General features: G+C 37.2%; 1 protein-coding gene across 2 annotated transcripts in view; it reads right to left on the minus strand.

The window, feature by feature from the left end:
- LOC106086902 (ATP-binding cassette sub-family G member 4) overlaps positions 1 to 24,373 on the minus strand; it is a 96,414-nt gene that overhangs the window by 18,835 nt on the left and 53,206 nt on the right. For both annotated transcript variants that reach the window (XM_059366124.1, XM_059366125.1), the window contains exons 2-5: positions 21,548 to 21,923; positions 5,347 to 5,517; positions 5,149 to 5,285; positions 4,938 to 5,083 (exon numbers count right to left, since the gene is read on the minus strand). In XM_059366124.1, the coding sequence (XP_059222107.1) occupies positions 4,938 to 5,083; positions 5,149 to 5,285; positions 5,347 to 5,517; positions 21,548 to 21,866 (773 nt within the window). In that variant the 5' untranslated portion in view covers positions 21,867 to 21,923. The remainder of the gene's footprint in view (positions 1 to 4,937; positions 5,084 to 5,148; positions 5,286 to 5,346; positions 5,518 to 21,547; positions 21,924 to 24,373) is intronic.

Here is a 24,373-nt window from a genome sequence, read left to right on the forward strand (position 1 = left end):
AAAGACAACATTTTGAATTAAATTTCTCTTAAGACAAAATTTCAGTGAATATTTGTCTTAAGACTAAATCGATCAAGTTTAGTTATAATTTTTTTTCTTCAAATTTTCAAGGAAAAGAATTCATAAAATTTTTCTTAAAGCAAAATTTTTTAAAGGAAATTTTTTCATAACCTTCTGAATTGAAAAAATTCGATGTAACTTTTAAGGCAATATTTCGACAAAAATTTTTAAAGGTAAAAATTAAAATTCGATAACAATTTTAAAAGGAAAAAGATTTAATGGAATTTTCCTTAAAGACAGAATTTTCATAAATTTTTTAAGGCATTTCCTTTAAAGGCGAAACCCCAAGTAAATATTTTCACAAAACAAAATTTTAATGAAAATTAGTAATATAGCTATATATTAAAAACAGCAAAATGGGAATTTCCAAGAAACCGTTTATAAAAACCTGTAAGAATAATAAACGACGAAATAAAATGTTTAAACGAATCTAACAAAATTGAGTTTCTTTATTCAACCACTATCCGCATCCTGTGCACGCGACCGGTAGCTCGCAGTTAAGCTTCTCGGGACAGCAATGAACACCACACAGATCGGACCTTAATGTTCCAGCCTGTTTGGTGCTCACAATTATCCCGCACGGGTGTATCTTCCATGAAATCTGGTTTAAAAAAAATTATCTTCCATTAAATCTGGGTTAAAAATATATGCTGGCTTGAGTCCATCGATAGATATAACTTTTTTCTGTGCATTTATATTAAGTGTAAATAATTTGTCTGATCTTTTTAAGACTCGAAAATGTCCATCTTATGGTGGTTGTAAACTTTTTCTTACAGCATCCTGTCGAACAAATACTTATACGCATTTTTCCATGTCTTGAGATACGAACACCGACAGATTGGATTTGTATTTTGTGAGTACAGGTTTTAGTGAGTTCATTTTGTTTTTTAAAGATTGCACATATTCATCCGTTGACATATTTTCAGGCTGATCTTAATAAGTCGCCTGGCAGTCGTAATGATGTGCCGTAAACAAGTTCTGCAGGAGTACATTTCGAGGTTTCTATGAAGCTTGCCATCTTTCAATTATTCTATTTGCTGGTGGGTGATATGGAGATGTGCGTATATGCTGAGCTCCCATAATATTCGGTAATTGCTTAAATAGATGGGATTCAAATTGCCTTCTTGATCTGTTGATATTTTTAAAGATATTCCAACTCTCGATATCCATTCACGATAAATAGCCCCCGGCAATGTTACAACCCTACAATCCTTAAATGAAATGGCCTCCGTCCTTCGTGTAAATCGATCAATGCAGGTTAAAAGGTATGTGTTTCCATTGGATGGCGGAAGTGGCCCAACCAAGTCGGTATTGATGTGGCTGAATCTGTCAGTTGGTAGAGGATATGGACGTAATTCGCTATATGTCTTTATATTTTGGATCGCTGACAAGGAATGCATAGTTTTATCCATTTTTTAATATCCTTACTCATTTTGGGCCATCGTGTTGTAGGTTGAGTTGAATCCACCGTGTGAAAGTCCATGTAACGTGTTGAAAATATCTTCACGCATGATTTTAGGAACGAATGAACGAACATTTGATGTATCACAAAAGATAGGTTTTGAGTCTTGCTCGATTTTAATGGGCTCCAAAAGAAGTGAAGTTTTATCTTTATTTTCCAAGAAATGTTTTAGTTCTTAATCGTAGTAGTGTATGTTGTTGTAGTAGTGTGTTGTTCTTCGTAGTGCATAGTGTTCTTCTGCCAACTTGTCATAATTTATGCTTGATTTCCCGGATATAGAAGAAATGCGTGAAAGTGTGTCTGTTGTATTATTGTCGCTATCTTTTATGTGACGAATATCCGTTAAAAAATGTGATAGAAAATCCAATTGTCTAAACTGACGAGGGTTAGCCTTACCATGATTTTGTTTGGAAGCGAAGTTCAGCGGTTTGTGATCCGTAAATATTATGAAATGCCTTCCTTTTATTACAGGCCGATAATATTTCACCACTGTATACACAGCTAATAGTTCCCTTTCGTATTTAGTGTACCTTTTTTTGTCTCTCAATTAGCTTCCACGAGAAAAAGGATAATGGTTGCCATCCGTTTCTTATTTTCTGTTACAGTACCCCTTCAATGGCGACATCAGATGAATTTACGCATATGGGCAAAGAGTCACACGGGTGCGCGAGAAAAGCTAAGTTTGACAGATCTGTTTTACATATTTCGAATATCGCAATGCTCTCCGGTGTCCATGTAGTTGGAGTACGATCATATTTCTTGTTTCTTTTTGTAAAGCTATAAGTGGTATTTGAGCTGTAGCCACATTTTTAATAAATCGCCTGTAAAAGTTAACCATTGCGAGCGATAAAGCGACGTAGTTGTTTGACCATTTCAGGTCTTAGGACATTTCTTGTAGAAGAGAATTTTTTCAGGTATGGGACTGATACGAAATGAAAATTAACGCTTGATTGGGCAAAAATTCATTTGTCAATGTTTATCACGACACCATATTCTGGGAGACGTTGAGATTCTTGATTTAAAGGATGGAAGTGCATTTATTTAGTTTCTGATGCAATAAGGATATCGTCGATATAAACAAAACAAAAATCAAGGCCTCGTAGCACTTCATGAATAAACCGTTGAGAAGTTTTATCAGCGTTGCATAAACCAAAGGCCATGAATTGAAATTCATAGAGATTAAATATTGGGTTGCCCAAAAATAATTGCGGATTTTTCATATAGTTGGCGTTGACAAATTTTTTCACAGCTTATGACTCTGTAATTGCATTCTTTCTTCTGTCAGTTATCAGCTGTTACTTTTAGCTTGCTTTAGAAAAAAAGTGTAAAAATGTATATTTGATTAAAGTTCATTCTAAGTTTTATTAAAAATGCATTTACTTTCTTTTAAAAAATCCGCATTTACTTTTTGGGCAACCCAATAGTTTTACCAATAAGACCATGCGTAAAGTCGTGAATATGAGGAATTGGATACTTATCCGGAATTGTTTGAACGGTGATAATTGATAAACGGTGATAACGGTGTCTTCTTTGACACCATGTGCAACGGGCTCGACCAACAACTGTTAGATGTGCACAGAGTCCATGTTGCATCACAAACTCAAACGCTCGCTTCCCAATTTCAAGTTTTTCCGGTGTTTGACGACGTGGTTTAGATATCACAGGTTGTCCTCTGGTTTCAATTACATATTGGATGTTGTGGCCTTTTTTACCACAGCCTGTTGATGGATTTGTGTTTTCAGGGTATCCCGAAAGTATTTCGTGATATGGTGTTGATGTATTAACAATTTTCAATTCCAAATAGTTAGGAAGATAACCTGGTTTTCCTTTTGCTGTTAAGCCAGTTGTTGAATCGAATAGTTGGGCGTTTTTAATATCAACAATGAGACCGAATTCATTAAAAAATCAGCACCGATTATTGGGTGTGAAATGTCTTCAATTAAAAATTACCATGGAAAATTTCTATGGAGACCGAACGATGGCGTTAACATTTTTTCTTCTTATATATGAATAGGAGAGTTATTAGCCGCAAAAAGTTGATATTTCGAACTTTTATTTTTTTTTGGTTTTCTGATCATGCATGACAGAAATATCCGCGCCAGTATTCACAAGAAAAAACTTACCTATTGACTTGTCGTATATGAAGAGGCGATTTGCTTTGCATTCCCGATCGCATGACGCCTCTAGTTAGAAGAAGAGTGGCTTGCATATGAGCATGGAGATAGGCACTTGCGTGCTTTTTTTTAAATCTGCGGTGGTAGTAGCATATTCTATTCTCTCTTGAGGCTCTACTCGAATGTGAGTCAGCAGATCTACTTCGGGGCCTACTTTTTGAAAACCTTTTGTGTTTCTCAAGTTTTCGTTATTTAAAATTGATGCCTTTGCTTCAAAGCGTGATTTAGAGTAAAAACTTCGGATATTGACGAATTCTTTGTTGACAGGATGTATGCAATTTTGTCTGCCATTTTAATTAGGTTGTGCGGCGTTTCTGATGATGCAGCTAGAATTGCCTGCGTTTGATGTGGCAACTGTTGCCCCGTTTGCAAGGATTTTCATTTGGCGGAAAAGAACGCTTGTTTTGGTACCTCTTATTTTCGAGTTGGAAAAAAGAGGTTTCATCAAGTGCTCTTTAGAAATGGAAAATTGATCGATGAATCGGGCTTTTAACTGTGGAGGAGGATTCGTAACTACGTTGCTTACGTGAGTAAGGATTTCATGGCCCAGCTCAGCAAAAACGATGAAAAATTTTGATTTTTCATTTCCGATTCGGTGGAGTTGAAATTGGGCTTCAAGTTGTTCAAACTTTATTTTCGGATTAACCTTCCAAACTTTCCGAATTTTGATTGCTATTGTTGGATTAGAGACAAATTTATTGCCTGTTGTAGCACTCGCATTCGGCTGAAGAATCAGACCTTAGCATATATGCCGACAAAAAATAGTAACTTTTAAAAGCTTTCTAAATCAGTTAAAATATTTGAAATCGGTTCAGAAATACTTTGACAAGCAACAAAATAAGAGACCAACAGCTGCGAATTTCAAAACAAAAAAACTTGTTAGTCAAATTTCTTGGATACTATAAAAGATATCCCGCACATTTAAGTCTGTTTCTTGTAGGGCTTTTTAAACACTTTCCAGCATCGGACCATAAATGCGCTTTTGACAGCCCTTACAAAATTTTGTAGGGCCGAGGGGACCAACTTTGAAGACCCACCAATGGGCTCCTGGAACTTTTAGGACCCTGCATATAAACTGGATAACACCTCAGCTATAACCATGTAAAATTTTATGAAGATATCTCTATCCGCTCCAAAATTGCAGACTTATTTCCACTTATTTTTTTCCCATCCCACTGTGGTAAACATGGTGCTATCTTAATACGCGTACTGTAATATCTGAATAAAACAAAATCACTTACGTAGTTGGCTCATCTAAAAACATCACAGTAGGATTATTAATCAGTTCCATAGCAATAGAAAGACGCTTCTTTTGGCCGCCAGATAAACGATTAGTCATGGTTTGGTCATGGTCGTAGAGACCCAACATTAATAGAATATCTTCGATCTGTTGAAAAACAAGTTAATGAAGTAGTTACGAAGCGTTCTCATAATATTAGGTAAATTACTTACTCTTGATTCTTTTTCCTCAAATGACACATTTGGTCCTAACTTTAGGTCGGCGGCAATATGCATATTTTCATTTACTGTCAAAAGTGGTTGCAAACGATCGTCTTGTGTAATGTAGCAGGACATACGCCTGAAAGCAGCTGCAAAAAATATAAATCATTTTTAGAAAGTTGAAAAAGCTGTTATTCTGCTGGTACCTACTCAAATCTCTGCGTCTTCCATTGAGTAAAATTGAACCATCCACACCGGTTGTTTTGAAACCTGATAATGCGTCTAAAAGTGTAGATTTGCCTGCTCCTGAGGGACCCATTATGGCAATCAATTGGCTACCAGAAAATTTGCCACTTATATCGTGTAAAATTTCTTTGCTGCCTGCAAATAAAGGTAGTAAAACGTAGAACTCTCAATTATTTTAAGAAAAACACTTGAAATTCTCCTAAAGTCTTAGGGCCTGTTTCACAAAGCTGAATATGGGTTTCACTATCTAATGTATAATTATTCGCATCGCCTTACGTTTCGTGTATGTTTACAGTTTAAAAAAAGTACATTTGGCAAAGAAAATCGCTAAAATACGCAAAAAACCGAAAGGCGAAATGCTAATTTGCCCATGAACGCTAAATTTGGAAAAATTCACATATCAATGAGTGCTGCCCGATTTATGTTTAAGCTCAATGATAAGAAGCCTTCTTTTTATAGTCGAGTCCGAAGGGCGTGCCGCGACACCTCGGTAGAAGATCGATCGGTATATATGGCAGCTGTATACAAATATAGGCCGTATTGAACAGGGGTGTCGAGAAGCCTAAAACAACTCGCTATACCAAATTTCTGCGAAATCGGACAATAAATGCGCCTATTGTGGGGCCAAGACCTTAAATCTAGAGATCGGGCTATATGGCAGCTATATTTAAATCTGGACCGATCTGGGCTGTATTGAGGAAAGGTGTTGAAAGGCCTATCACAACTCACTGACCCAAATGTCAGAGAAATCGGATAATAAATGTGGCTTTAATGGGCCTAAGACCCTAAACCGAAAGATCGGTCTATATTGCAGCTATATCTAAATCTGCACCGATTTGGGACAAATTAAACAAGGATGTCGAGGGGCCTAACATAAGTTACTGCCACAAATTTCAGCGAAATCGGACAACAAATGCGCCTATTGTGGGCCCAAAACCTCAAATCTAGAGATCGGTTTATATGGCAGCTATATCCAAATCTGGACCGATCTGGGACATATTAAAGAAGGATGTCAAGGGGACCAACAGAACTTATTGCCACAAATTTCAGCGAAATCGGACAACAAATGCGCTTTTAATGGGCCCAAGACCTTAAATCGAGAGATCGGCCTATATGGCTGCTATATCTAAATCTGGACCAATAAGGGCCGTATTGAGGAAGGATATTGCAAGGCCTAACACAACTCACTGTTCCAAATTTCAGTGAAATCGGCTAATAAGTGTGGCTTTAATGGGCATAAGACCTTAAATCGGCAGATCCCTCTATATGGGATCAAGATATAGTCCGCTATATCAAGACATAGTCCGCTTTAGCCCATCTTCGAACTTAGCCTGCATATGGACAAAAAAAAGAATCTGTGTAAAGTTTGAGCTCAAGATCTCTATTTTTAGTGACTGTAGCATGATTTCAATAGACAGTCGAATAGACGGACTGACATGGCTAGATCGTCTTAGATTTTTGCGTTGACCAAGAATATATATACTTTAAAGGGTAGCAAATGGATATTTCGATGTGTTGCAAACGGAATGACACCATCCTTCGGTGGTGGGTATAAAAAAATAAACAAACCCCAACCCATTTGTTTTATTTACGAGTCTATCGGAAGCGCACAAATAGGTAAAATACATAGTAACCGACAAAATGCTAAGGATTTTAAAAAAACCACTATTATGAACTCCGAGGAAATGCCAAAGTTAAAGTACGGGAAGAGCGTTTTATTTATCCATAAGCTAGGATAAAAAAACGCTCTTCCCGTACTTTAGCTTTGGCATTTTCTCGGAGTTCATAATAGTGATTTTATTAAAATCCTTAGCATTTTGCCGGTTCCTATGTATATTACCTATTTGTGGATATATTTGGAGAAAGATTTTGATGCTTTGGTCGACTTGTGGCATGGTAGTGGGTCTGGGTGCGTTTGGAGCATATATCTTTTACGCAAAAACTATTGACCTGCCCAAATATTCATTTGTGCCCCTGCTACAAATGATGTCTGTGGTTTTTGTTGGTAATTTGGGTCTGATCGCTTTAACTATCGCTTTAAATTCATAAAGATTATATTTCTTAAGCCTCCAGAGTGCAAAATTCATATCCTATTTGGCTGAAATTTTGCATAATGATTTCTGCTATACGTATGCAAAGTTTCATCAAAATTTAATCAGATTTAAATAAAACTCCCATATATATCTTTTATGCGTTTCGACTTTTAAGGCTGTAGGAGCCACAATTTTCGTACCATCGTAAGAAAATCGTAAAAGGTTCTATTCGATATTTCAAAAGGAATGCAAAACTTAAGTCTGACTAGTTTAAGCTTAGTTTTGTTTTAATCGAATAAAACACTCTAATCTGCATCTTATATTAAAAAAAAATAATTTCGTCGATAAAGAGGCCTTTTTCATGTGCTTTTCATAATTTACTTTCTATAAATGTTGCCCGCGTCTGCGGTTCCAATGGTCCATTCGGTCTTATTTTGTATCAATGCTAGTGACGGTAACGTTCTTCCGCGGTCATCACTAAAGAATAATAAACCTAAGAACCACACCATACTGTCGGTTTTTCGGGATGCATCGGTAACTCTTGTATGGTATGTGATTGTTTTTCACGCCAGATGTATCCATTTATCCAGAAATGACTATCATCGCTGAACAAATTTTTCCGATTAAATAGTGGATATCCATTAAGCTGTGGCCACAGAGCACGAATTTTCACAAAAAATTTTGGTGATTTGCAGTCGTTGTTTATTTATGAGTTTGTCCACGTTGAAATGGCAGAGTATGCTGAATATTTTTCATTTTCACAGATGACGTCTGGGCACAATTATTAACCATTAATGCCACCCCTTAAAACTTAACTCATTAAACATCACCCTCTATGTAGATGATGCATAAAGTGAGCACAGTCAATTGGATGCCTTGATTTGACTTCTTAATATTTCAATATCATGTATGTATAAAAGCGTAAAAAGCCTCGAATGAAAGCATCTATTGTGTTTAAGCCCAAAGTGTGGAATCTATCTTTAATTCTTTGCAAACAGTTCGTGTAAGGAAGATTACATTTTCTGCACACAAAAAAGAAAAATTTTTGGAAGATTTTTTTTTTCAAGTCAATTAAATTAAATGTTTTGAACTTTTCAATAAATCCATTCGAAATGTTTGAACTTCGAAATAACAATTGAGGTATTTGCTATATATTAGTAAAAAAAATTGGCAATTTTGGAAGTTATTTTATTTTTAAAGCATATATTAACAAGTAAAAAGGCGTTAAGTTCTTTAACTTTAGATACCCACCACCTCGGGTATATACATAAACCACCTTTCCGGTGCTAAATGCATACCTTATGCCCCATAGTAGCTACATCGAAATATGTCATTGATTCATTGTGTATAACAGAATATTGACCTTTTTAGAAGCTATATCTAAAAATAAACCGATCTAAACCATATACGGTACGGATGTCGAGATGGCTAATATAAGTCACTGTGTCAAATTTCAGTGAAATCGGTTTATAAATGCGCCTATTATGGGGCCAAGACTTTAAATCGAGATATAGGTCAACATGGCTGCTATATCCAAATCTGGATCGATCTAGACCAAATTGCAGATATGTGTGGATGAGCTTAATTTAACTCTCTGTCCCAAATTTCATCAACATCGGACAATAAATGCATGTTTTATGGGTCAAAAATCTTAAATCGAGAGATTGGTCCATACGGCAGCTACATCCAAAGCTGAACCGATCAGGGCCAAATTGAAGAAAGATATCGAGGGGCCTAAGACAACTTACTGTCCCAAATTTCAGGAAAATCGGATAGTTAATGCGGCTTTTATGGGCCTATGACTCTAAATCGGAGGATCGGTCTATATGGCAGCTATATCCAAATCTGTACCAATCTGTGCCATATTGCAGAAGTATGTCAAGGGACTTAACCTAACTCAACGGCCCAAATTTCGGCGACATCGGACAATAAATGCGCCTTTTATGGGTCCAAAACCTTAAGTCGAGAGATTGGCCTAAATGGCAGCTATATCCAAATCTGAACCGATCACGGCCAAATTGAGGAAATATATCGAAGGCCCTAAGACAATTGACTTCCCCAAATTCCAGCAAAATCAGATGATGAATGTGGCTTTTATGGTCCTCAGACCCTAAATCGGGGGATCGGTCTATATGGCAACTATATCCAAATCTAGACCGATCTAGGCAAAATTGACGAAGGATGTCGAAGAGCCTAACACAACTCACTGTCCCAAATTTCAGCAAAATCAAATAATAAATGTAGTTTTTATGGGCCTCAAACCCTAAATCGGGGGATCGGTCTATATGGCAGCTACATCCTAAGCTGAACCGATCAGGGCCAAATTGAAGAAAGATATCGAGGGGCCTAAGACAACTTACTGTCCCAAATTTCAGGAAAATCGGATAGTTAATGCGGCTTTTATGGGCCTATGACCCTAAATCGGAGCATCGGTCTATATGGCAGCTATATCCAAATCTGAACCGATCTGGGCAAAATTGACGAAAGATGTCGAAGGGCCTAACACAACTCACTGTCCAAAATTTCAGCAAAATCGGATAATAAATGTGGCTTTAATTGGCCTAAGACCCTAAATCGGCGGATCGGTCTATATGGGGGCGATATCAAGATATAGTCCGATATAGCCCATTTTCGAACTTAACTTGCTTATGGACAAAAAAAGAATCTGTGCAAAATTTCAGCTCAATATCTCTATTTTTGAAGACTGTAGCGAGATTTCAACAGACAGACGGACGGACATGTCTAGATCGTTTTAGATTTTTACGCTGATCAAGAATATATATACTTTATAGGGTCGGAAATGGATATTTCGATGTGTTGCAAACGCAATGACAAAATGAATATACCCCCATCCTTCGGTGGTGGGTATAAAAAGGTGTTATTTTGTCCGATGTTAATTAAATTCGTTCGAAAATTAGCAAATTGTAGAAAATTTGAAAAAGTGGTTAGTTATATGCTTGTAAAATAGTAAAATAAGTTGGAATATATATATATTTTTTAATATTTATAACATGTTTGAACTTTTTTTTAACTTTTCAAAATTGAAAAACAGCAGAAAATGTTTGCAACAAATTACTGCTTTTCCATTTTCAGCAGACTTTATGCTTTTTCAGCAAACATTTTTGCTATTTTTAGCATTACGTGTTTCGTTATGACTTCCAATAACTGTGCCAAGTATTGTTCAAATCGGTCCATAACCTGATATAGCTTCCCACTAGAGGGCGCAATTCCTTTCCGATGTGGCTGAAATTTTGCATGAGTTGTTTTATTATTACTTCCAACCGCTGTGCCAAATATGGTTCAAATCGGTCGATAACCTGATATAGCTGCCATATAAACCGATCTGGGATCTTGACTTCTTGTTTTTTAAATTAATAATGGTCGGAGCTACCGTGCCGCAGAGTTCAGCATGTACTTCTATGCCGCTGAACGACTGGACTCGAATACTGGCGAGAACTTTGCAATAATTTTCTGCGGTTGTTATCCCCTCCTAATTATCCATTGGTGAGGAACTTCTCCCCATGGAGATGTCGCCAGGCGGCACGCCGTGGTCGCGGGATAATTTGCAATTTGGCAATACCTTGTTAATGGTTGTTTTTTATACCCTCCACCATAGGATGGGGGGTATACTAATTTCGTCATTCGTATTGTAACTACTCGAAATATTCGTCTGAGACCCCATAAAGTATATATATTCTTGATCGTCGTGAAATTTTATGTCGATCTAGCCATGTCCGTCCGTCTGTCTGTCTGTCTGTCGAAAGCACGCTAACTTCCGAAGGAGTAAAGCTAGCCGCTTGAAATTTTGCACAAATACTTCTTATTAGTGTAGGTCGGTTGGTATTATAAATGGGCCATATCGGTCCATGTTTTGATATAGCCGCCATATAAACCGATCATGGGTCTTGACTTCTTGAGCCTCTAGAGTGCGCAATTCTTATCCGATTGTAATAAAATTTTGCACGACGTGTTTTGTTATGATATCCAACAACTGTGCCACGTATGGTTCAAATCGGTCCTTAATCTGATATAGCTGCCATGTAAACCGATCTGGGGTCTTGACTTCTTGAGCCTCTAGAGTGCGCAATTCTTATCCGATTGGAATGAAATTTTGGACGACGTGTTTTGTTGCGATATCCAACAACTGTGCCAAATATGGTTCAAATCGGTTCATAACCGGATATAGCTACCATATAAACCGATCTTGGGTCTTGACTTCTTGAGCCTCTGGAGGGCGCAATTCTTATCCAATTTGAATTAATTTTGGCACGTAGTATTTTGTTATGATATCCAACAACTGTGCCAAGTATGGTTCAAATCGGTTCATAACCTGATATAGCTGTCATACAAACAGATCTGGGGACTTGACTTCTTGAGCTTCTAGAGGGCGCAATTCCTATCCGATTTGGCTGAAATTTTGCAAGACGTTTTTTATTGTTACTTTCAACAACTATGTCAAATAAGGTACAAGTCGGTTCACAACCTGATATAGCTGCCATATAAACCGATCTGGGATCTTGACTTCTTGAGCCTCTAGAGGTCGCAATTATTATCCGATTTGCCTGAAATTTTGTACGACGGATTCTCTCATGACCATTAACATACGTGTTTATTATGGTCTAAATCGGTCTATAGCCCGATACAGCTCCCATATAAATCGATCTCTCTATTTTACTTTTTGAGAACACAAAGGGCGCAATTCTTATTGGAATTGGCAGACATTTTTCACAGGTCTCCAAAATATAATTTAATTGTGGTCCAAACGGGACTTTATCTTGATATCGCTCTAATGGCAGAGAGAGAAATCTTTTCTTATATCCTTTTTTTTGCCTAAGAAGAGATGCCGGGAAAAGAACTCGACAAATGCGATCCATGGTGGAGGGTATATAAGATTCGGCCCGGCCGAACTTAGCACGCTTTTACTTGTTATAACTTAGCACATTCGATTGAAGAGAGACAGACCTACTTGCAAGTATACGGTTCGTTTCTAATTACATTTAGCTATATTCTTCCGTCTGTGAGTCCGGCTTTCTGTCCATTTTAGTTTGTGTGTGAATGAAATCGGCTCAAATTTGCATATAACTCCAATATATATGTTCTTCTGAATTTGAGTAATTATGCAGTAATGTGGTTCCTCACGAAATTTGACTTTTGACAAATTTTGGCCGATATTGACATTTGCTTTTGTTCAACTTATGTCCTTATCTTTTAGTATTAAATTGTGTTTTTTCCACAATTTAACAACATTTTCATTTAAATGAACTTTGTTGTATGAATATAAAGAGAAGCGGAATCCCTCGATCTAATAAAAGAGACTTCGACCTCTAATTAAGTATAATTTAATTTGTTTAACTTTGCCTGATAAATTACCACTTGTTTGTTTTTCTTATCAGCTATCAATTTATGAAGCACAATTTAAACTAAGATTAGTAAAAAATATTTATTATTGGCTGGTTTCACTCAATGCTAACAAAATTTCAGGTGACCATGAATGACAGTGTGTATGTCAGTAAATTTTAAGAAGATAAGATATAAATTCATAACATTGTTATAACGCATCGATACACATGTCGCATATCATTTTAACATGAATAAAATGTTGCTATAGTGGATGACTGATTTAGTGTATAGAGTGTTCAAATGTAAACGTAGTTCAAGTAAAGTCAGAGTTTTAGGGAACTCCCATAACGGGTTTTGAGATGTAAAATCTAGGCTGTGGTTAGGATATATCTTACCCCAATCGTACACGCAAAAAATAAGACGTTTGGAATATTTTTCCGACAAAAAATCCATTTTATTAGAGGAGTACTATTTTTATAGCAACTGTGTAACATTTCCCGCCAAAATGAAACTCTAGCCGTTAATTTGCAACTTCTCGATATAAACGACACTTCGTTTATGGTAAAACCTTTAGGAACTTTTTCAGTTGTTAAGCATTGCTCTATTACGCGAAAATTCAAAACTTCTTTTAAGACAATTTTTTTTTACAAAAAAAAAGATGCTATGTTATTAAAAAAGATGAATCGCCAGCTTTGTTTATCTCTTGTATCTGTTTCGTTTGGCAGAGAGTTCGAATTGGCTGACATTTTACACAGGTTTCCAACATATAATTTAATTGTGGTCCAAACCGGACCATATCTTGATATCGCTCTAATAGCAGAGCCAATCTTTTCTTATATTTTGTTTTGCCTAAGAAAAGATGCCGGGAAAAGAACTCGACAAATGCGATCTATGGTGGAGGGTATATAAGATTCGGCCCGGCCGAACTTAGCACGCTTTTACTTGTTTGAGTTATAGTCAGTGTTGCCGTTTTTGGTAGGTTCCTACCAAAATTGGTAGGTTCCTACCAAAATTGGTAGGTTTTTATTTTCTTGGTGGTTGGTAGGCTGACCTCAATTTGTGCTAGATTTTTCATGATATAAATTCCAAGTTAATTACTGAAAAAATTATCGATGATAACTCGAAATTCGTTCCTGTGTAATAGTTAAGAGTGCAGAACAAAACCGTGGATGGGGGCCAAATACTGTTACAAGGGGTGTCACTGGGTAGGAAATGCGACTTTGTGCGTTGAATGCCTCCAATCGGAAAGCAGGGCTATGTGGCAGCTACATACAAATATGGTCAGATCTAGTCCATACTCAGATGTTGAGGTGTCCATGCAACTCACTGTAACAGCGAATGTGGGAAGTAAAGCGAATTTTTGGGCCCAAGCATTTATATCGGGAGATCGCTTTATCCAAACTCGTTGTGGTTGTTCATTGAAATCGGTACAAAACTACGACTTTATAAACTCAAGATTTCTTACCGGGAGATTGGTGGAAAGGGTGCTTTATCAAAATATAGGCCGCCTTTGAATATAAGGCTATAGAGTGATTTCGACAAAAAGAACGACGGACATGTCTAGATCCTATGTGAATATCGCCGATCTAGTACTATGTAGCATTGAAAATGTGTGATTGAATGTGTTCCAAATGGTATAAAAACGTTTGCCACATTTTTGGCTTGTATAACATTTGGTAGGTTTTGGTCGCGTTTGATAGGATTTTTCTTAAATTTTGGTAGGAAATAATTTTCTTGATTAGCAATATTGGTAACGGTCGGTGTCAGTTTGTCCATGATAATTTGTATGAAAAGTACAGATTGCAATTGTCATTCAATCATTAAATTTGGCAAGGCATTTTTTAAGCCTAGAGACGAGTAACATTGGGATAAAGTGAAATTTTTTTAAACGATCCTACAAAATTTGAAATATATGACATTTTGCCCTTCATTTGAACATCTGAGCAAAAAAAAATTTGTAATCGGCACAAATTCTTGCATGAATTAATCATAAAGTTCTAGCAATTTGTCGTAAACAAAGTCCCAACGTATTTATAAAATTTCGTTTATTGCTAATGATTTTTTTATCTTTTGCGTGTGCGACATTTTACTGGGAACTTAAGAAGTCAAAGAGCTAAATCAAATAACTTGCTTTTCAAGACCGAACTTCAAAGTGTAAGGCAATACTTAAGCCCCTCATTGGCTTAAATGGGAGCTAGTCCCCAAAAAACTACATTGCGAAATTTACTAGGAGGCTATGGTAACTTCGACAGTCGGAAAGCCTTGCCTAGAGCCACTAAAAATATCAAAGCAATAATATTTTAATTTCCACAACCAAAGGTATATATACAGTGAAGAACAAAACAAAAGCACGGACTTTTGCCAGCGAACATTTCCTACAGTAAAAATTGAATATTGTTAAAATCTATTTTTTGTTACCTATATATAGCATAAGCACTTCACTCTATAAATTTTTATTTTTTGTATTTGGAAGAGTAGACGAGATCTTAAACTGGAACGACAAACCAAAAGCACATCCTGTCCTTTCCTTTTTTATTGTTTCGTAATTTTAAACAACAAGAACGAACGATTAAGGACAGATTGTTGATGATAGTTGTCGACAAGAGAGAAGGGATGCATACGTAGGACCAATTGGAGTGGAATAGTCAATGGACTATCATCTGTAATCCCAATCTTTCAACCACCAACTGGAAGATCGGTAGATTGGATGCGGCTGACGGCGATCGGAGACATCCAGTATTCGTACTAAACTCCGGATGTCTCGCAGACCTCAACAAGTATGAAGGAGTTGTATTCCACGGATTAAACAAGTTGAGACTGAAGGTGTATAAAATCGGTGTGGTTGGGGAATCAGGAGGCGACTCAGTAATTATTCATCAACACTTGTCTGATAAACTATCGACCACTTCTCTAAAGCCTGGCGGATTGGAGAAGACTGAAAATTCCTCTGCCACGATTGAAACAGGAGGGGAAGGTGTCGAAACGCGCCCCGACAAGTACTGTGTGGGGGTGTGTTATTCGCACGTCAGGGGAGAAGGACTGAACTCCAAAGGTTCATCGACAACAGCAGCTAGTGAAGCATCTAAGGAGGAATCGTCCACACCGCAAGTGTTCACTGTCCTGAGGAAGAGTGGTTCTCAACTGCCCCTGGATGCGTAAGGATGCTCATCATGATAACATCGAACGAATCTTGTGGGGATGAAATCCTGGCGGACTCAGAAGACGAGGCTAACGCAACAGTTGTGGAAATTCTGAATCCTGGCTAAGGTCCGGTTTCAGCAGGTAAATCTCCACCATTGTAAGGCCGTTTCGGTGGCACTAAACCTTCTGATGGCAGGAGGATTTGACGTGTTTCTTATCCGGGAACCATGTGGAAGAATGGTTCGTAGATTAAGTAGTCCTGGATTTAAACTACTCAAGGTCACAGGGAATGTAAGATACAGATCCTTTATTCTTGCAAATAATAGTCGAAATGTTTTTCTTCTTCCGTCGCTAAGCACTGAAATTTTTTTTCATCGTTGTATTAGTTTCAGTATTGAAGAGGATGCTGCAGAAGTGGTCCCTCGGCTAACCAGAAGAATGGCGGATTGAGATAAATTTCGGCACACATTATGCTAGACTATCCCTTCTAGAGTAAAAAAGGAAGTGGAAACTGCGGAGGATATACACATAACGCTCAAGCGGATCACGAAGGCCCCGAACGACTCGCTCTAGGCTAGGATATATACAGAAGTCGGAGAATGAATGGACAATGTCTAGTGAAGAAATACTAGAAGTAGAGGTTATCAATGGTATGCATTCATCGGAGGTAATTGAGAAAATTGTGTCTGAGTCGAAAATCTTTTGGGCGATACAAAATTTCGACTCCTTTAAGGCCCCAGGCTCTGATAATGTAATACCGGTTGAAATGCAAGCTGAGTCCAACAGACTGGTTCCTTGGCTTAGGGAAATATTCTCTGCTTGTACCAGGAAGTCGTATATATCTGTGGAATGGAAGGACACAAGGTAATTTTCAAAAATAGTAAACCTTACCAAGATTTTCGTCCTACTAGTCTGTCATACTTTATGCTAAAGACTCTAGAGAGGTTGATATAAACATATCTTAGGGTAAAGATTCCTGAAAATCACCTGTCCCGGCAACGGAATTCATGTAATAAGAGCAAGTTCACTGAAACAGCTCTTCTCGACCTAATCGCCTACATAGAGGGTTTTCTCGCTGTCAAGGAATATACAATGGTAGCAATTCTTGATATTGAAGTTGCTTTCAATAATGTAAAGCCGATGTCAATATTAAAGGAGCTGGAGTTTTTAGGCATCAACACTACCGTGAGAAAGTTTATTAATAACTTAGTTACTAAACCATGCATTACGGCAGACAGGGATCTGCGGATCTAAAAAGATGGGTCAGGTGCCATTTACTGAAAGCGCAAAATACCTGGGTGTTCTGCTGGACGGAAATTGAAATACAACATTTTGGAAAGGGCAAAAAAGGGAACTCTTTGGGGCTTAAACCCCAAATGCTATATTGTGTTGTGGTCTGTTGGATGGCGCCCAACTGTTTAATACTAAGTCGAAACCAACGGCTAGCTTATTTGTGCTTCACGACACCATCTGATGCACTGAATTTAATGCCACACGTAATACCTCTGGACATTGTGGCTAGACAAATTGCTGCAACCACTGCTGTGAGGCTAAGGGAACTTTCCCTTTGGTCATGCGGCACCTACGGACATTGTTTTATCCTTGATACAATGCTCGATGTTCCAGGCAGTGTGGATTTCATATTTTTTCTGAGCCCCTTTGTAATAAAAGGTACTGTACGCACTATTCCTCATAGAAAGCATTGGAACTACAATATCCATGGAAATAGAAGTTACATAGACTTCTATACTGATGGTTCTAAACTAGACGACCGGGTAGGCTTTGGGGTGTACTCTGAAGAGCTAGGACTGGTCATATCGATAAGGATAACCGACCACTGCAATGTGTATCAAGCGAGATAAAGAAGTGGTGAAATGGCTCATGCCAGTTATCGTTATGATCTTCTCAGACAGCCGGTATTTCTGAATTCAAAAACCGCCCTCGACTCTCACAGATCTCTCAACGAGATGGATGAACAGTTCAATATTCACCTGTTCTAGGTGCCGGGCCACGGAGATATTCCAGGACGAACTTGCGACACTGGGAACTACCTTACACATTCCAGGTGATCTCCCAGCAGTCAAAAGGAGTTCCGCTTTAGGTTCTAATTTCTTTGAGAACTTGTCTTATTTAGATTGTCTTATTCCTTCTTCTGATCGTGTGGTATTACAATGGACAAAAACGTCTAATTGAGTCTGATGGCAGACTGCCACTTAAATCTACCTAACAACATTTTATACATTTAGAGTTTCTAAGTGAAGAATAAAATGTTTTTATTCTTATTCAATAAAAACAACTAACAACATGTTTTGTTACCATATAATGTCATATTCTGTGGAAAAATTGGATCGTCAAAAACCAGTAATTCTACATAATTTTAAAAATTCAACAAAAAATGTTTTGAAAATTTTGGTAAGTGAAATTTCTGTCAACCATTTCAGTGTTTAGTACCATTTGAAGCTGTCTTCAAAAAAAAAAAAAAAAAAAAAAACTATGGCGCTTAATCCACTGTTGTGGTACGATTTTATGTCATGAGTACTAAAATTCGATAAATGGTAACATAATGCCAATATTTTGCAGTAAAAACTTTGTAGCTAAAAAAATTTAAATATTTTTTCCGTTTTTTTTTCAATTAATTTAAACAAAAATTATCAACAAAATTAAAATGATACTACGTCACTATAAATGCCTTAAATAGCAAATATATGAAATTTCATCAAAATTGGACAATAGAATCGATGGGTTGATATTAATGGGTTAACTTTTTCTTTAATTTTAAACCAATTTATTTGGACAGAGACTAACTTTGAGCATATTTGTAATACAATTACAAACCTAAAAAACTACTACCGTTTTTAAATACATGGCTAGTTGTAATAGATGAAAAACACGCACAGATTCTACATCAATATGGGCCATAATATAGTACCATAAATACCGAACAAATTTGTAATTGTTTCTTAACAGCTATTTGCAGTGCCATAAAAATCCTTAATTACAGAATAGGGATCAGGGTTTTATGATGTATTCACCCTTTTTGTCAAATATTCGTTTGACGCCATCATATAACAGACAAACTAATATCTTTAAGATTTTTCTTAACTCAAAATAAATGCGATCCATGGTGGGGTATATAAAGGGTGATTTTTTTGAGGTTAGGATTTTCATGCATTAGTATTTGACAGATCACGTGGGATTTCAGACATGGTGTCAAAGAGAAAGATGCTCAGTATGCTTTGACATTTCATCATGAATAGACTTACTAACGAGCAACGCTTGCAAATCATTGAATTTTATTACCAAAATCAGTGTTCGGTTCGAAATGTGTTCAAATTTTGACAAATTTTGTTCAGCGATGAGGCTCATTTCTGGTTGAATGGCTACGTACATAAGCAAAATTACCGCATTTGGAGTGAAGAGCAACCAGAAGCCGTTCAAGAACTGCCCATGCATCCCGAAAAATGCACTGTTTGGTGTGGTTTGTACGCTGGTGGAATCATTGGACCGTATTTTTTCAAAGATGCTGTTGGACGCAACGTTACGGTGAATGAACACATTTCGAACCGAACACTGATTTTGGTAATAAAATTCAATGATTTGCAAGCGTTGCTCGTTAGTAAGTCTATTCATGATGAAATGTCAAAGCATACTGAGCATCTTTCTCTTTGACACCATGTCTGAAATCCCACGTGATCTGTCAAATACTAATGCATGAAAATCCTAACCTCAAAAAAATCACCCTTTATATGTCTCGGTACGGCCAAACTTAACCCTTTTTTACTTGTTATTATTGTTCATTAATCTCATATCGCTCGTAATTATTATAACTCAATAATGTTTGTTTACAGAATTGCCAAAATTTTAATTTAGTAGATTACACAAATATTAATTTTTCTCTGAAGGAACAGGTGGAGGGGGATACTTCTCTCATATCCAATAGTGCAAGTTTTAGCTGAATGATAGGGGGGCCTCTTTTTTATGCCGAGTTCGAAGTTTCAACGGGGCTGGATACCTTACCGCTGTTTTTATACCCTCCACCATAAGATGGGGGGTATACTAATTTCGTCATTCTGTTTGTAACTACTCGAAATATTCGTCTGAGACCCCATAAAGTATATATATTCTTGATCGTCGTGACATTTTATGTTGATCTAGCCATGTCCGTCCGTCCGTCCGTCTGTCTGTCGAAAGCACGCTAACTTTCGAAGGAGTAAAGCTAGCCGCTTGAAATTTTGCACAAATACTTCTTATTAGTGTAGGTCGGTTGGTATTGTAAATGGGCCATATCGGTCCATGTTTTGATATAGCTGCCATATAAACCGATCTTGGGACTTGACTTCTTGAGCCTCTAGCGTGCGCAATTCTTGTCCGATCAGAATGAAATTTTGCACAACGTGTTTTGTTATGATATCCAACAACTGTGCCACGTATGGTTCAAATCGGTGCATAACCTGATATAGCTGCCATATAAACCGATCTTGGGTCTTGACTTCTTGAGCCTCTAGAGTGCGCAATTCTTATCCGATTGGAATGAAATTTTGCACGACGTGTTTTGTTATTATATTCAACAACAGTGCCAAGTAGGGTTCAAATCGGTCCATAACCCGATATAGCTGCCATATAAACCGATCTTGGGTCTTGACTTCTTGACCCTCTAGAGGGCGCAATTCTTATCTGAATGGAATGGAATTTCCCACGACGTGTTTTGTTATGATACCCAACAACTGTGCCAGGTATGGTTCAAATCGGTCCATAACCTGATATAGCTACCATATAAACCGATCTTGGGTCTTGACTTCTTGACCCTCTAGAGGGCACAATTCTTATCCGATTTGAATGAATTTTTGCACGAAGTATTTCGTTATGATATCCAACAACTGTGCCAAGTATGGTTGAAATCGGTCCATAATCTGATATAGCTGTCATATAAACAGATCTGGGGATTTGACTTCTTGAGCTTCTAGAGGCCGCAATTCCTATCCGATTTGGCTGAAATTTTTGCATGACGTATTTTATTTTTACTTTCAACAACTGTGTCAAAAAAGGTTCAAATCGGTTCATAACCTGATTTAGCTGCCATATAAACCGATCTGGGATCTTGACTTCTTGACCCCTAGAGGTCGCAATTATTATCCGATATGCCTGAAATTTTGTACGATGAATCCTCTCATGACCATCAACAAACGTGTTTATTATGGTCTGAATCGGTCTATAGCCCGATACAGATCCCATATAAATCGTTCTCTCTATTTTACTTCGTGAGCCCCAAAGGGCGCAATTCTTATACGAATTGGCTGAAATTTTACACAGGTCTCCAACATATAATTTAATTGTGGTCCGAACCGGACCATATTTTGATATCGTTTTAATAGCAGAGCAACTCTTTTCTTATATCATTTTTTGCCTAAGAAGAGATGCCGGGAAAAGAACTCGACAAATGCGATCCATGGTGGAGGGTATATAAGATTCGGCCCGGCCGAACTTAGCACGCTTTTACTTGTTGATATTCACGCCGGGATTTGAACCCCGGAAGTAGACTATAAATTTGAAATATTAAAAGTCCGCCCAAGCGTCGGAAGCGGATCCTACGATATTGAATATATTTATGAAGTTTTCATATTTCGCAATGCGTGGTCGTTCAGAAAACTTACCCTTTCTAAAGCCCAAATTCACTGTTAATGACAAATTGTTGAATTCCATGTCTACTGGTTCACGTGAAGGCAAATTTGAAAAACGCTCCATATCCTTTTCTCTCAACGATTTGCCATTCAATGCAGGTACATGTGAGTCATTTGTGGAATTTGGGGTTGTCTTACTTTCGCGCCTGCTGTCATATCCGTTTGTGGCCGTCAGCGGCATAGTTGTTGAATGGTAAACCGGCTGCATTTCACCCACAACTTCGATGCCAAGGCCAACAGCAGCTGCAGGAGAAGCTGCATTGCTGTAGAACTGATCTCTTGCCGATAGCATGGAGGAAAATGTAGGTTTCTATAAGGCGTTAATCGTGCAAGATTAGGAGTCCAAATTCTAAAAATAGAATATAAAAAATTTTTATTTGATTAAATTATTACAAGCATTAAAGTTTCCTATTGTTTCGAAATTCAGTAGGAAATAATGTGGACGTAGGCATACATATATATGTACATATCAACCGTTTGTCGTTGTATGACATCGAAATCATTTTATATAGTAATCGACGAATAATGCATGTTGTCCTGTTTGTCGTTCTAGTTGGATGCTATTCAGTTTCTACGACATTGGAAGCTGATATGGGGTTAATGATCTTTTCCTATTGTTATTGCTAACGCAGCACTGACAACAATTGAGTAATTTTTAATACATTGGCGATGGTTGCAATCACGTTCTTGATAAGCATTTGATTGAAATGAGATGTGACAGACAGGACAAATTTTTGAAATTCAGTCAAAGTCATGGAAAAAAGTGAAATAGTACCATATAAATCACGTGTGACATAAAGGTACTCTAATCTTTCGTATAAGGTTAATAATTTGAAGGCGTGATTGCAACGCCCAATTATATATTGAACATTTATAAAATCCATGTTGTATTTGCAAAACACATGAAGCACAATAAAAATGTTAAGTATCTACTTCAATAAATGTCTGTCTCGACAATTCTGAAGGAATGCAATTTCCAAATTATAAAATTTCAGAAAATCGTTTGTTTTTGTTACTTTATTCATTAACCATTATTTTTTTTTTAACAATAAATAAGTGTGTATTGATATGCCCATTGTGATAATTATTTATTTCGATATTTAAAATGTTGCCTGTTAGCTAAACCAAACGTCGAATGGTTCGTACATTACAAGGGGATGATTCGCAATTTTCTACTTGTTTGTTGTCAGAACCAGGATTCGAACTTTGTAATTATCCTTTTTGACATTAAAATTGTGGATTTCATTTATTTAATTAGCATTTTAGCTTAGCATTTTTATGCTATTACGTTAAAATATGATTAGAATTTCCCCCTAGTATATATAATAAATATATTCTAACTAGTTGAATCCGGCCCGCTGCGCTGCGATTTTTTTTTACAGGAAATATAGTTTTCTTATCATATCTGAAATTACGCTTCTCTGCATTCACTAGGTGCCTATATATTTTCTCGGTCAACTTTATTATAAGTAATTCCCATGGTGGGTAGCGCAGAGGTTAGCATGTACGTAGAGCATATGTACGTATGAGGCTGAACGCTTCATGCTGGCAACATTTGTGAGGTACTATGCCGTGTAAAAAATGCCATGTGTCGCACTGCCGCACTCCGTTTGGACTTGGCTATTAAAACGAGGCCCCTTCTCATTGAGCTTAAACTTGAATCGGACTACACTCATTGATATGTAAAAAGTTTGCCCCTGTTCCTTAGTAGAATTTTCATGGGCAAAATTTGCAATTTAACACTTTGGTCTCTTTTGTTTATAGATTTGTATACCCTCCACCATAGGATGGGGGTAAACTAATTTCGTCATTCTGTTTGAAACACCTCGAAATATGCGTCTGAGACCCCATAAAGTATATGTAATCTTGATCGTCATGTCATTTTAAGTCGATCCAGCCATGTCCGTTCGTCGGTCTGTCTGTTGAAAGCACGCTAACTTTCGAAGGAGTAAAGCTAGCCGCTCGAAATTTTGCACAAATACTTTTATTAGTACAATGTTCAGCATTCATTTATGGTCCGAATCGGACTATAACTTGTTATAGCTCCTTATTCTCATTCAATATTCTATGTTTGCCTAAAAAAAATACAGCGCATAGAACTCGACAAATGCGATCCATGGTGGAGGGTATATAAGATTCGACCCGACCGAACTTAGCACGCTCTTACTTGTTTTTTTCTTTTCCCAATACTTTTATTTATAGATTTTGTTTCAAAATGTATCGCATGTTTGCCCCTTCTTAAAGTTCGACCTAGAGTGGGAGGGTTAAAAAAATACAACTGCAAATAACTGAACTATAATATCTGTTATTTAATTTATTCGAAGGACGGACAACTTGCCAAAACATAGCATATGATCAACTTTGAGCACTATTTTCTATTCCCCAATAGATGGCGCTGATGTTACTATTAGTGATGCTCGCTGTTGATTCCAATCACAATGTCATTATTTAGCCTATTTTTAAATCCAGCAAATACCCACAAGGATCTTTGTGAATAAATAAGACATGTAAGACTTCAGTGCAAAATAAGACATGTAAGACTTCAGTGCAGCAGTTCACCAAGGAGCCTTTTTATGGTTTCCACATAACTGTTTGCAGCCCGTTCCACTACGGTTTCAATTTCACAACGCGGGAAAAATTTCGCTTACAAACATACATGTGAATTTTTGGCTGCTCTTCTTCCCACCATAAGCACAAACTTGGGTTTTAGGTTCGTACTCTAAAACTGTCTACTAAAAACTGTCATGGTCGGTCAATTAACCCATTTGGGGTGGTTTTGGACAGAGGGCCACCTACCAG

This window comes from Stomoxys calcitrans, chromosome 3 (assembly GCF_963082655.1).
Source record: "Stomoxys calcitrans chromosome 3, idStoCalc2.1, whole genome shotgun sequence".
NCBI classification, from domain to species: domain Eukaryota; kingdom Metazoa; phylum Arthropoda; class Insecta; order Diptera; family Muscidae; genus Stomoxys; species Stomoxys calcitrans.